The sequence below is a fragment of the Colletotrichum godetiae genome (genome assembly GCF_030913485.1).
Source record: "Colletotrichum godetiae strain CBS 193.32 chromosome Unknown BDP55scaffold_35, whole genome shotgun sequence".
In the NCBI taxonomy this organism is placed as follows: domain Eukaryota; kingdom Fungi; phylum Ascomycota; class Sordariomycetes; order Glomerellales; family Glomerellaceae; genus Colletotrichum; species Colletotrichum godetiae.
The window spans coordinates 57929-71757 of NW_026851283.1; the positions used below are offsets into that span (position 1 = coordinate 57929).

The 13829-nt window shown below is 54.4% G+C and overlaps 3 protein-coding genes across 3 annotated transcripts; 1 reads left to right on the plus strand and 2 right to left on the minus strand.

Annotated features, from left to right (window-relative positions):
- Positions 1-438: 438 nt before the first annotated feature.
- Positions 439-2026, plus strand: BDP55DRAFT_695809 (phosphatidylserine decarboxylase; the record flags this gene model as incomplete). The annotated part of the gene is made up of 2 exons (XM_060577511.1): positions 439-884; positions 940-2026. 2 exons carry the CDS (start codon positions 439-441, stop codon positions 2024-2026), a joined length of 1533 nt encoding a protein of 510 aa, XP_060426789.1.
- Positions 2027-2546: 520 nt separating this feature from the next.
- Positions 2547-3161, minus strand: BDP55DRAFT_695810 (nitroreductase; the record flags this gene model as incomplete). The annotated part of the gene is made up of 1 exon (XM_060577512.1): positions 2547-3161. The coding sequence occupies one exon, from the start codon at positions 3159-3161 to the stop codon at positions 2547-2549; it is 615 nt and encodes a 204-aa protein (XP_060426790.1).
- A 4465-nt stretch (positions 3162-7626) lies between these two features.
- BDP55DRAFT_238812 (FAD binding domain-containing protein) lies at positions 7627-9991 on the minus strand. Its single transcript, XM_060566200.1, has one exon. It carries the CDS (start codon positions 9651-9653, stop codon positions 7782-7784), a length of 1872 nt encoding a protein of 623 aa, XP_060426791.1. The 5' UTR covers positions 9654-9991; the 3' UTR covers positions 7627-7781.
- Positions 9992-13829: the final 3838 nt, after the last annotated feature.

Below are 13829 nucleotides of genomic sequence, written 5' to 3' on the forward strand. Positions count from 1 at the left end.
TGAAGAGTCGAGTCTCTCTAGGATGAAAAGTATTAATGGTGACCTTCGTGAGGAAGACAACCGGAGTTTCTTTGTGAGACTGATGGCCTCCATGTTCGACCTATGCAGTCTATATCTAATCTGATTTACTTCAAAATAACCTTCTCAACCACGTCAAAAAGATGAAATGGTGTTCCTCGGTATTCAGTGTGTTCAAAGTCATCTCAATGTATCGGCAAAAGAACGTTGCTGCTAGTTGCCCAAACAAGACTAGCGCCCTTGGATGGTTCGTGCTGCGTCATCCCAAAGCTGCCGCTGCCGAGCTGCAAGATCTTATCGCAAGACGCCTGCTCATCCAAACTATCATCGTCTGGCCCATTGCTCGTTCCCGCAAACCCCAGCCAGAAGCCCGGTGGCCTCGAAAAATCGCAAACTTCCGATTGAGGTCCCATAAGCATCATGGCTACGCTGTACGCTCGCCAGAGCCAGCTAAGGGCCACCAACCTCTTCTCCCCTCTCCACGGCCCCTGCGCCTCGACCCGATTCTTCTCCCAGCAGCAGCAGCGCCCGCGCTTCTCCTCCCGCCTGCGGCACGCCCTCAACAACAGCAAAGTGCAGTGGTACCAGATCCCCGTAGGCCTGGGTATCGGCTTCCTGGGCCTGGTTCAGTTCTACAAGGTCTCGACCCGCGAGCGCGAGAAGCAGGAGAGGGACGACGTTCAGGATGGCGTGCCGCCCAAGAAGCGCGCAAAGATCAGGCCTGATGGACCTTGGCAGGTCCAGGTCATGTCGACGCTGCCCCTGAAGGCGATTTCAAGGCTCTGGGGTCGCTTCAACGAACTGACCATTCCCTACTACCTTCGTGTTCCCGGCTTCAAGCTCTACTCATGGATCTTTGGCGTCAAGTAAGTTGCGAACGCATGAGTCTGGGCGTCATTGTATGCTAACCTACCCCGACAGCTTGAACGAAGTCGCCGAACCCGACCTGCGAACGTACCCGAACCTTGCCTCTTTTTTCTACCGCCAACTCAAGCCTGGTTCCCGTCCCCTCCACCCGGATTCCAACGCCCTGCTCTCGCCGTCCGATGGCCGTGTCTTGCAATACGGCCAGATTGAAGGCGGAGACATTGAGCAGGTCAAGGGCATGACGTACAGCATCGACGCACTCCTCGGCAAGAACACGCCCACATCAAGCATCGCAAGCGGCTGGACCACGCCGCAGGAAGCCGAGGCGGACAAGGCTAGCATCTCCCCCAGCGAGGACCTTGTCAAGACGGATGAGGAATTCGCACGCGTCAACGGCATCTCCTACACCGTACCCAGCCTCCTTTCCGGCGCGGCCATGTCGCAGCGCAAGGGTTCTCTCAAAGACGAGGCCGTCGAACCCCCCTCGCCGTCTGCCGTCTCCGAGGTCCGTGCCGACCTCGCCCTCGGTGAGAAGCCCTGGTACGACCTGATCTCGCCGGACAACAAGACCTCTCTGTACTACGCCGTGATCTACCTCGCCCCCGGAGACTACCACCGCTTCCACTCACCCGCCAACTGGGTCGTCGAACGCCGCCGTCACTTCGCTGGTGAGCTCTACAGCGTTTCCCCTTACCTCCAGCGCACGCTGCCCGGTCTCTTCACCCTCAACGAGCGCGTCGTTCTCCTCGGCCGCTGGCGCTACGGATTCTTCAGCTACGTCCCCGTCGGCGCCACCAATGTGGGATCCATCAAGATCAACTTTGATCGTGAACTGCGCACCAACAGCTTGACCACGGATACGGCGGCCGATCGTGCTGCGGAGGAGGCTGCGGCCCGCGGCGAGCCCTACACGGGATTCGCGGAGGCGACGTATGCCTCGGCCAGTCCCGTGCTCGGTGGCCATGCTCTGCGGAGGGGCGAGGAAATGGGTGGTTTCCAGCTCGGTAGCACCGTCGTGTTGGTGTTCGAGGCGCCAACCGGGGGCAAGACGCCAGAGGACAGGTCTGGCTGGAGATGGGCCGTTGAAAAGGGCCAGACGGTCCGGATGGGCCAGGCTTTGGGGTTCATTGAAGAGGAGTGAGAGAAAGATGTCTTTGTCTAAATAGGACGGATGTCCATGTACACATATAAACACAATCGACTTGAAGCGTCGCGATGAAATACAAAATACGGAGAGCTCATTTCTATCTTATTGGCTTAGTCCCACATTGTCGACCGGCATGAAGTGGTACTGTGTCAGCAGAGCTCACCGCAAAGTCTCCCAATGCGGTTTGAATCCCTCCGAGGCGTGGCGTCAGATGCTTAATTCACGTCGACCGATTCAATTGGCTTCCGTCAACGTGGCGCCGATCGATCCAGTCTCACTTACATACACCTTTTGTTCTCTTTAATTCCGAAAGGAAGGATTTGGACAACAGTCGTGACAATCATTCAATGCGTTAAATTCATCTATAAAAAAAAGTCCATCGCTAACGATGTCCAGATAGCCAAAAAGCGGGGCCTAAAACTCCAGCAGATGCAGTCTTATATGTGTGTTTCCTCCACTGACTTTCTCCTTTTCTCTACACTCGCAAGGTTTTCTAGAGACGTGCGCAAAATCTCTAAGAGCTGAAAGTCTTGAAGATATCCTCAATAGGCTTGAACTCCTTGGGACCAGCCTCGCCCGTCTTGCCGCCAAAGACGAGCTGGGCGTTGAGCTTCCAGCTGGCGGGGACCTTCCACTCGGCGGCGACCTGCTGGTCGACGAGGGGGTTGTAGTGCTGGAGGTTGGCGCCAAGACCCTCGGCCTCGAGGGCGGTCCAGATGGCGAACTGGAGCATGCCGTCGGACTGGTTGGCCCAGATAGGGAAACGGTCGGCGTAGAGGGCAAACTTCTCCTGCATGCCGTTGACGACGTCCTGGTCCTCGAAGAAGAGGACGGAGCCGGCGGCGGCCTTGAACATGTTGAGCTTGCCGCTGGTGGACTCCCACTGCTCGGCGGGGACGATGGCCTTGAGGACGGAGAGGGCAATGTCCCAGAATTTCTCGTGCTCTGCGCCGTGGAGGACGACGACGCGGTTGGATTGGGAGTTGAAGGAGGAGGGGACGTGAGCGAGGGCCGTCTTGACGATTTCGTCGACGCGGGCGGTTTCGATGGGGAGGGTCTTGGAGAGGGGGTAGTAGGTGCGGCGGGCCTTGACGGCGTCGAGGATGAGGTTTGCGCTGGGGGCGGACATTGTGGCGGTGGTTGATGACGAGAAGGTTCTGGTGAGTGATTGGTGTTTGGTTGTGATGGTTGTGGTGAGAGGACGGAGAGTGGAGAGTCTCTTTGATGCTTGGATTGCTGTTCTGGTGATGCTGATCATGGTCCTTCTTTCTTCTAGATGTTCGGGATGGGGGAGGGCGTCTCGATGGGTTATATACCGAGGGAGACAGAGGGAGGGGGGAGGAGGAACCACAAGAGCTACTTGCGCTACGGATACCTTCCCATCCCGCCTTTGGGATTTCTCCCGCAAAGCGTCTCAGAACCCGTTGGAAACCTCCCTCCCCTCCTCCCCACATCGACAGCAACACCTAACAACTGTAGCAAACAGCTGCGCCAAAGAGCTACAAAGTCCAAGGTCCCCGCTTCTCTTGCCCCTCCATGCCATGGATCCGGGCTCCCCCCCCCTTCAGCGCTACCCGATCATCAGATGGGGCCTGCCCCTTGATTGATGTGCTCGAGCGTCAAAGGCGTGCTTTGGGAACCCGGCCGCTGAGCAAATGGTGTGGTAATCAAGCGTGTACCGGATTACCAATGACACCCAATGATATCCAACTGGGCGCGCCTGTCACCAACATGGTGTACCTTGACCTAGGACTAAGAGATTGACTGGCATGGCTGGCCAGGGGGAGACTATGCAGTCGATAGCGTAGGAAGGAAACCGGCGATGAAGCGGAATTTTTTTCTGATCCCAATGGCCGACGGCGGTCACATTTCGCTGAAGAATGGCATTTCTTTGTCATGTCACTAGGCACAGCTAGTCCAGATTGGGGTAATTCGGGGATGATTAAGCGGGCGGTACACGGATACAGAATTGACATCATTCCGCTGGCGGGGTACATTGTTGTCTCCCCTCAGGTGCCTCAACTGCGCAACGTCCCGCGGAAACCTCCAAAGAAAGGGCAACAAGTACGGAGCACCTGTTCGGGACTCAACCATTCAAGCCCCCTTACTCGCCATTCATGCTACTGGTATCTAGAGGAAAGCTTGTTGGGGATCCCCTCGAGTACCTCAATTCTCATCCAAATGCAGCAGTCAAGAAAAGAGATAGCTATCCGTTGTTGTGGTTCCGGTTCCCGATGTACTCGGGGAATCGGGGAACGATCCAGATTCGACAAACACACACCGCGCGGGAATTTCAAAGAGGAAAAAAAACGCCCATGCGCCCACGCCCGTCACGAAAATTCTAGAATACTGATAGACTACAGATACATCACACTACGAATGCACACTCTAGTCCCCCCTGGCAGGCGGTGAAGAGCAGACCACAGGGAGGAGAGACAAGACGGGGGCTAAAAAAACCTCCTGGAGAACGGATAGCTTTGATAGTTCCTTCCCCCGTCAGACCGAGTATCAAACTTGCAGGCCATTTCTCATCTACCGCGCGTGTGTCTAGTCTTGCTGATCGTCCAGACCACATGTGTGTGTTTGTTTGCTTGCTAGGGAACGAACACGTTCAACAACTTGCATAATGAATGCGCCTTTCCCGCGCGTGGGAAGCTCGCGGCCGACCTGCTCTAAGGGGGTATCCACAAGCACCCGGGTGATAGATCGGATCCTGCAGAAGCCACCCAAAGGCGCATCGAAAAGTCGCCGCATTTCCTCCGAGACCCCTTCTTAAAGAGTTCCCGCGCGGTTCGGGTAGCCCAACGACAACCGCTGACCGGTCTAAAGAAATTCAACATCCGTGTCTCTATCTGGCGGCGGGGTTGATCTAAAATGACCAACCAGCAAGCATGATTATCAATTGCACAATGAAAGCACAACTCGCCAGTGTTCTCTAAGGATGGCTGCGATCAGATACTTACACGACTCAATTCACTCAAAGTCCAGCGCATCGCTCAAACGAGCAAAGCTATCCTGAGAGCACATTCTGAGAGCACATGGGCCCTGGCCCCCACTCACACTTACACACACCCGCGCGATGACAAGCAGCTGAATAAGCCAGAAATGATCCATAACCGCGCGCGAGAACCCACCCCGCCAGAACCACCAGTACTCCGTACTCCCGCCCAGCACCAGCCATCGCGATGGCGCAATGGAGCCATGGGCGCCGTTCGTTGCGCGGGCGACGGGCTACTCCATACGAAGAGCACGGAAACGTTCCCAAATGGAATATGAGCAGTATGCGACGGGAGTTGTCCAACACACGAGTCCCCACGTCCTCCCCCGGAAGAGAACATGTCCGGCGTAGAAAGCTTCGGCTTCCCGTTATGAATCGCGGCATGCACTGTCCGCCTCCAACTCGCCAAGAAATCGGGAATCGGACCCGGGGCAGCAGTAGAATCGGCGCAGCAGTTTCGATAACGGTACCGGATGTTGACACTGCTGTTCGGCGGGGTGGCGATGTTCAGATACCTACGTGCGAAGATGGGTCGGAAATACGGAATTACACGCCCGGCCGGTGACACGGATTTACACTGGATTTCCCAGCAAGTACCAACGACGATGTGTGTTGAGCGGTGCGCCAAAGGATACATCATGAGTCCATCACCAAGCAACGAACTTTCTGATTCCGGTCTGATCTATTCGTGACTAGACGACCAGTTTTTAGCCTACAACTTGATAATTGTTGACTTTGTATTATTGTGTCTTCCTGAAAGTGGCTAAGAAACGGCAAGTCAAAGTTGATTTGACTGGTATCATTTACCCGTTATGCCTATTATCTTAGAGCTACTACGGAGTGCAGTCATGTAGCTACTTGGATAATAGTTCGTGACCTTCAGAAAAGTATTTAAACCGGAATACACTTCGGCTATTGGAGAAGGAGAGAGAGACCACCAGACAAGGCGCGGCGACCCGTCACGGCCCCTGGTAAGTCCACGGGCGTAGTGGTGGATGGTTGTAGATGGTAGGGGGGTCGTAAAAGGAGCAGGCCACCTCTATAGATTCTACAAAAAGAGATGAAATCACTCGGAAACCCCCTTTATTATTACATTGGCTCGTATTCGTCCACGACCGTGCTGTCACTACTGTGGACAGGCGGAAGAGGATACTTACCAGGACCCTAATACTTTATGATTACTTAAACAACCTTGAATTTACCTTTCAAGGGCAGGCACTACGACGAAAATCTCGATAGAATTTCAACAGGGGTGAATGGACTCGGTCCCTATCGTACGGCTATATATTGGCTCTCACCCTGAGGTACCTTTGTGCTATGGTCATAAAGCTATAAAGGAAAAAGCAGGCGTGAGGTGCAAGGGAGGCGAGAGAAAGAGGTATGAAAAGTAAGTAGCGAAGTAGGGAAGCCAAGATTTCGGGGCCAAGTGAGTTGGCCCATTCATCACTATAATCACCTAGTAATCGTAAGCTACCTATCCGTACTTGAGTAAGAAGGAATCTAGTAAATTGCTAAATATCCTTCAAATCAGGACAGTACAAACAATGACGATCCCGATGTTCTTCTGAGGCGTTGCTAGCGTGAAAGATTAAGCTGTCTTTAAGGGCTTCCTTTGCCCTATACATAATTCCTATACCTTGGCCGCTCTAAAATGTTCTTTATATTGATGTGCTGATATAGATGACTACCTTGGGTCTTTCAAAATTGACTACGAACGTCTTTGAGAGGTACATTACTCCCGTCGAAAGCCCACCATCACTATCCTTCCCTTGGGCGTTCCAAGTGGTTTCGCTCGTGATCTTCACTTACAGCACTGATCTCGCTTATATAGAAGCACTGCTTCGCCCTCTTATAAGTAGCTTAGCCATCCATGCCTTAATAAAGGGCAGTAGGAATAGTAACAACAAGACCAGTGAGGTACTGAGCTGAATATAACAGTAAACCTCATATTAACGGTGGGCTTCCTTTGTATCGTAGCTAAGCACAATCGATCATCGTAGTTCGAAATAGCCTCTACGTCGTCCACAAGAACAACTACCTGCCTCATATTAACAAGGGAGGTACCCCCCTCCCCACCCTTCAAGGCTTCTTACTCAAGGCCTCTCCTCACGGCACTTAGATCTCACCAGTCTCCTCAGCTTTAGGTTATTGAACGATTTATTTAATGCTACAGTGAAAGCCATCGCCTATTCTACACACATGCCAGAGACGCTGCGACTAACAAACGCCTAAGCAATCCAATGAATGCTTTCTCTCTTCATCAATGGACAGAAGATCAGTCCCGAAATCCCATTTTGACCCCTTCAACACCATCATGCCATGTAGATGACAAGGAAAAAAAAGAAAACCCTGTCTCGCAACAGTCCAATGTCTTTTTTTGGTTGTCAGAAATCATTCCCTTGATCCGCCCCGAAACGCCGTCTAGGTTGTGCCCTTTTTAATGAGGTTGCATTCCCTCTTCGCCCACCCCCATGCTCTTAATATGTTTTGGGGTCCTTGACTTTCTTTGTTTTTTTTTTTGTCGCCTTGCGCGGCTGATGCCATTTAATCTCTTACGTCCGATGAGACCGAAGCCATTTATGTCCGAGTTCGGGGGCACAGCAGCGCCCAGGCACCGATTGATCGTCCGCGTCAGCTGTAAGCCCGCCCCGGCCATAAAATCCCCGAGTTCGCATCCTTCCGGGACTGGCGGACTTTGGGAGGTAGGATGCCATCTTATAAAGTGGCGGGGTTTGCCCGCCCGCCAGCACCTTACCACGTCTCGGCAATGTACTGGCCGGCCTCCTTCTTGAGATCCCAGTACTTCTTGGCCTCCTCGCGCTCGAGGTTGCCCTTTTGCATGGCCACATCGACGAGAGCCTCTTCGACGCCCTCGCCCATGCCCTTGGTGCTGCCGCACACGAAGACGCGACCGTCGACGGCATTGGCTATGTACCACACCAGGTCGGCTTGATTGCGTACCTCCTCTTGGACATAACGACTCTCGCCGCGACGGCTCTGGACGACACGCTTGACCTCGTCCTCGTGCACGCCCCACTCGCCGCTGTAGATCTCGTCGACGAGCGAATCGCGAATGCCCTGGAGAACCCAGACCTTGTTTGCGCAGTTGGCCGTCTTCAAGCGACGCTGGACGAAGCCTCTGAACGGCGCGATGCCGACGCCGGCACCGATAAGGAGCATGGGACCGTCGGAAACGAATTGCTTGGCGAGGGGGTTGGCCATGAGGCCCTTGAACATGGGAATGTAGATCTCTGGGGTCTCTCCGTTGCGCTTTGCCTCCAGCCACTTCTGGGCCTGGCGCTCGAAGAAGCCGGAGCCGATGCCGGTACGGAGGCCGCGACGCCAGTCAGCAGTCTCATGAACCGTGACGGCAATCTCGACCAGCCGGTGCACCTTGCCATCGCGCGTCTTGTAAGCGTCGTGCGGGTCATTGGAGAGGGAGTAGAAGCGCGGCATCAATGTCTGCAGGGAAGACAGCAAGAGATCCATGGGCGGGTGAGAGCTGGGGAACGCATGCAAGAGCTGGGAGAGGGAGACATGCGGTCCGGTGCGGAAGTCGCAGAAGACGCCCTGGCCTTCGGACGCACAAAGGTACGTCAACAGCTTCTTCTCGTTGGCGTCCTCTGCATACTCGGCAAGAATGCGCAATAGCTGCTTGGTCGGGGGGTAGGACTGGATATCGGAGCACCAGGTAAGCAAGTCCCTGCGTGTGGTGACCATCTCACGGGCCTGGTCGTCGCCCCACACGGTAGGCCAGCGGCCCTTGGTGGTCTTCATCAGGACCGGCTTGTCCCGAAGGAACCGAGGCACCATGAGGGCGTCGAAAACGTCGTCGACACAGTCCTTATCGTTGGGTGCCATGACACCAATGGCACCGCCAACTCTGAAGTCCATGTCCTCCTCGCCCGGGTAACTTGTGATATCGAGATCGAAGTGGTAGGTGCGCTTCTCAGCGCCGGGCTTGGTCAACTCGCGGGTCGAGTCGATGCGGGCGGCGTAGACGTGGTAAGGCGGGTGAGGCTGAACATATCTGGGAGGCTCTCGGGCGGTATCTATGTTGTCGATTGTGAAGTCCTTGAGTTGGTTCTGGACGGTGGCGAGTGCCTCTGCGGTCTTGTCCTCGCGCGCATCAGCACCCAAAGAGATTGCTGAGTCTGTGGGAGACGATGCGATTGCGGGGTTCGCGGTCGAACGAGGTACGGGCTCGAAGAAGACGGTTTGCTCAGGCATGTCGGCGATGTTGGTCAACTTTGTGGGGATGTCGCCAATCTTAAGGGCGAGTGACTTGTACGCGTGGTTGTCGGGGAAGGGGATGCTCTCGTACTCGAGGCCCTCCTTCTTGGCACCCAACTTCATGCAGCAGCCGCCACCGCAGCATCTCTGGATCAATTGGGCTGTCGATTCGCCTGTGATACGCTGGATGTCGGCAGGGCTCTGAGCAATGAGACGGGTAGAAGCGCGCCGCCTCCTGGGGACCTGGATTTCCTCATCTTGATCCTCTGACTCTTCCGAGTAGGTGAGGGAAGGTGCGACGGAAGAAACACTGGGCTCCTCAGGAATGCAGTTGCTGGTAGACCCAATGAGGTGAGAGGCCATGGCCGTGGTCGCCATTGTGCTGTGCATGGCGACGTATTTGCGTATGTCGTCGAAGATGTTGTTTAGGTGGCGGAAGTACGGGTACCGATGACCTAAACGACTTTGTTGGGTGACCGTGGGCCAAAAGACTTTGGCGTAGAGGACGGCGTAAAGTATACGGGAGTGAGAGGATGGAGGGGCGGATAGTCAAAAGGTCCTCAGCATGCTAGTGAGAGCAGGATAGAGGGAGTCTTGTAGGAATTGCTCGGAGGCTGTGGGTTGTCAGATGGATGAAACCAGGTTGTGGAATTCTTGATCAGATAAGTTTGATCAGATAAGCCCGCGGTGTGTGGTATCGATCTCCGGCAGAAGGGGGTAAGGTAGGGAAAAGAGAATAGGAGCGAGAAAGTATCGGGCGGAAGGGTGAGGAATGTTAAGTTTTTGGGACGTGGAGGCCGATGAGGTAAAAATGGCGGGAAAACCTGGTCCAGGCCCCAAGAAAAGAAAAAGGCGTACGGAGTAGGGAGTACGGATAGATGAGAGGCTCAAGGTTGTGCGTGTGTGCGGACGAGGTTTGTCGATCTCTAGACCGAGGGAGTAGGGATACTGGAGCAAGCAGAGTACCTCTTTTTTGAAATTTCGACTAGAACCGGCCGGAAAAGACAGGTACAAGGGCTTGATGATATCCAGGCTCGCCGCTGGGAAGAGAGTCTACTGCGTAACAAATGCAAGGTAAAAAGGACCAGGTGCATCGAGTAACAGTGAGGAAAACGAAGTGTTCAAAGTCTCCGTTTTTGGGTTGCGACAGGGGACCCTGGAATGCCCCTGTTGGGCCTAGCCGCCACAGCGGTGGCACCGTCGTAGTGGCCGCAGCCGGACAGTGGATGGGTCTTGCTGTTTACACTGTCCACCTGCCGGAGATGGTTGTTTGGCACTGTCAGCGGTACGTATCGCTTTCGGGCTTGGCTTGGCCCCCAAGCGGCGGCGGGCTGAGCATCCCGTCATGACTTGATTGATGGATGGATGACCTGAGCAAGCAGAAAGCATTTTGTTCATCTTGGGTAATGATGAATTATCACTGGGTAATGTGCCAAGTTACCGACGGCTGTTGATGACTGTAACACCAACATCACTGTTGACTAAGATTCAGCCTCGATCCGGGTACAATTTGGTTGGCACGGTTGGATAAACAGAATACTTTGGCTAGGTACTGTTGCAACAGTAACAGTAGACACGCCGTTACAGAGCAAAAGAAAGAACTATGTCAGGATGCGTCACGTCAATTCCAGCACATCCGAGCTCGCACTCGCGCTCGGGTGCTTTGCTTTTCAGGTTGCTTTCGCCCAAGATGCCTTGCCTTATCAATCAGATTATCAACATCAGAAATGCAAGCACTTGCCTCACACCTCACAAAAGCAGAAAGCAGAAAGTCACGGGCCACGGACACGAGACCGCGCTGGGTCCTTCCTGCGTTCCCAACTCCCCCTCTACTCCTGCACTTTTGCTCTTGGCCGATGTCGCCCGCCCCGATGACGAGGAGACTTGTCACTTCTATTGTGTGTTGATGTACTCCGTACCATCTGCATTGTCACCCTCATAGGCTCTCACACATTCCATTCATTCAATTTCGTTGCTGCTTTCTTTTCCAAATCGACACTCCGGTCTCAGCCTCATATGCAGCAATTGGACCTCGGGACACGTCGACATCAACGTCAATGCCATGCCCTGTACCTTAGTATCCGTAGATTGATTGCCTTGTGCTTCACAGCCCGAGGTGCAGCGGAAGGCATTGCATCTCCTATCTTTTCTCCTTCCACATTCCGATCCGCTAACGTGGAAGGTACGAATTTAGTCACTTGCTCCTGCCTCCTTCCACACCTCACCCCACTCCACCCGCCCCTGCCCGATTCATCCTCTTTTCCCGGCTTTTCTTGCCCGGCTTTTCTCTCCCTTCTCCCGTCTGCCTCTTTTCTATCTCTTGTCACTTCCCGTCGCTCTTGGCCGAGGTGATCTCAACCGAGCCGGTTGCCGGAAACCAAAGGTAAAATGAGGTAAGCTGATCCGCTCACCCACTCTTGTTGGGCTTTCTCACCACATATGCCACAGTACGGATACACTACGGAGTAGGTTCCTCGCTTGCGCTTCAATCCTCACAGTGCCAGTGCCAGGGTCGTCGCGCCCATTTCTGCTGCATCGTGGTGGACTCTCTCGTCCCGCACAACTGGAAAACCTGACGATTCACCGTTCCCCGTATTTGCACATCCAACGACATCGCACATTACTGCATCGCATATCGCCGCCACAGAACAAGAGTGTGGGGTTTCTCGCCCGCTTGCGCACTCCAAGATCCATCTTACCGGTCCGCCATGCTGGACCCAACTTGCTCCGGACTCGCTGGCCATTGAAAGAGCCCTCATTTCACCATACCCCCTCACGATTGCGCTCACCCGTGATGCTATCCCGCTACCATCGTGCAGCACCGGCTACGCACGATGAGGTGGCCGCACCCCTCACTTTCACTCTCTCTGAGATAACCGTACGGAGTAATGCTGTCCCTCCACCTTCGAAGATGGACGACACGGCAGTCTCCTGCACCTCCCGCGGCACCACTTCACCACTGCAGCACCACCACCAACTTCTCCCGGTCTTGATCTTCAGCTCCGCCAGCCCGTGAAAGGAGCTCCGTCTACAGTGTGCAGCACGTTCAACTGAATGCCCCTTTTACGCTATTGCAGCGTCGCAAGCCCTATCTCTGCAACTCGGGGTCCTGTCACGACCCCAGACTTACCCGCCAGGCCCTACGTACCACACCGCGCACTCTTAAACAGTATGTCCCAGCACGTTGGGAATCAGCCACCCCGGAGTCGTCAGAGGCCTTATTACCCGGGCGTGCCTTCTGCTAAGCGGTAGGGTTCGACCCTCCACTACAGCGGTCACCCCCAGGGCCCCCAGATGTTCTTCGTTGAGCTCAGCCCCTCGTCACGAGTTGGACCCAACGTCTTACCGAAGCAATTTCTTTACACACCACGGTCATTCGATGGAAACAGCACCATGGCCAGGCCCAAAAATAACGACTTGTAATACAATTCACCGCTCACCGAAAACCTAAAGGAAAACACGCCAAGCAGGAGCAAGACTCGGTCAGAGGCCCTGTCCAGTCAGCCCACAATGCCGAGCCATGAGCCGTTGGGTTGCCACTCCTTTCCGCCGGCTCCCTTCTAAGTTTTTTCGAGATTCGCACACTGTATACCGATTCCACATGGCATACCCTAAGGTCTCCCCCCATGCTGGCCGTCACCATCTGATTGTTGCGCATCAACTGTCAAATCCCAAGAACCACCAGCATCGGCTCCGCGTGCAGACCTCCATGCTGCATTACTGACGAAAGGTGTCCCGCGGAATGCAACGCTGGTCACCCGCTCCTCTGCTAGGTAGGATTGGGCAAAATTCGCCGGATTCCGCAAACACGCGCTCCGGTTGCCGTTACCGAACCGAGGAATTCCGGCCGTCTCCCCATCTCAAGACTCGGGCAACGACGGTCGGCTCCCAACACGACCGCTCACGTGAGCGTATCAAAGTTTTGATCCTCTAGATTCATCTCAAGATGCTCTTAGACTATGGCATTTGGGTTCGCGATGCAGTCTGCTGCATAAGCACATAAGATACCGCGACAAACCTTCCTCTTGATGTGCATCACACGCCTCGAGCGCCCGTCTTTGAGGTGGTTGCAAAACATGAACGTCACAAGCAAAGAAGATCGGCCGTGTTGAGCCAGACATCCAAACGAAATTAGGGATGCTTCATCTCGTGTTGCCCAATGGACCAACCATTTCCGCACCTTGCTTTTCCCGACGTAGTTCCACACGTACTGAACCATCCGACCCCTGTCCGTGACCTTTCATCCAATCAGGACGTCCAGCCATTTCAGCTGGGGCTGTTTGGCTTCCTCACCGGATCAAACCAAGACACGACTCAAATCCTATCGCACATTATCAATCTCATCAAATCAATCGCATCTAATCTGATTGTTCTCAATCTCCGAGACCGGCTACTGTCAACCCCCCGGTCGACACTACGCTAGCAAATCCTCCCAACGCAAACGAGCAAGCACACTTGAAATCTCAAGTCACAGACCTGCGCGACGTCGCGAACCAGGCCCGCTCGCGTCTCCCTGCGCGTCTAGTGATGTCTCATCTTCATTTCGAGCTTGTCACGAGCATTATT

Excerpts from the sequence above, each read along its gene's own strand:
- BDP55DRAFT_238812 (XM_060566200.1), bottom strand. The coding sequence starts at position 9,653 with ATGCACAGCACAATGGCGACCACGGCCATGGCCTCTCACCTCATTGGG.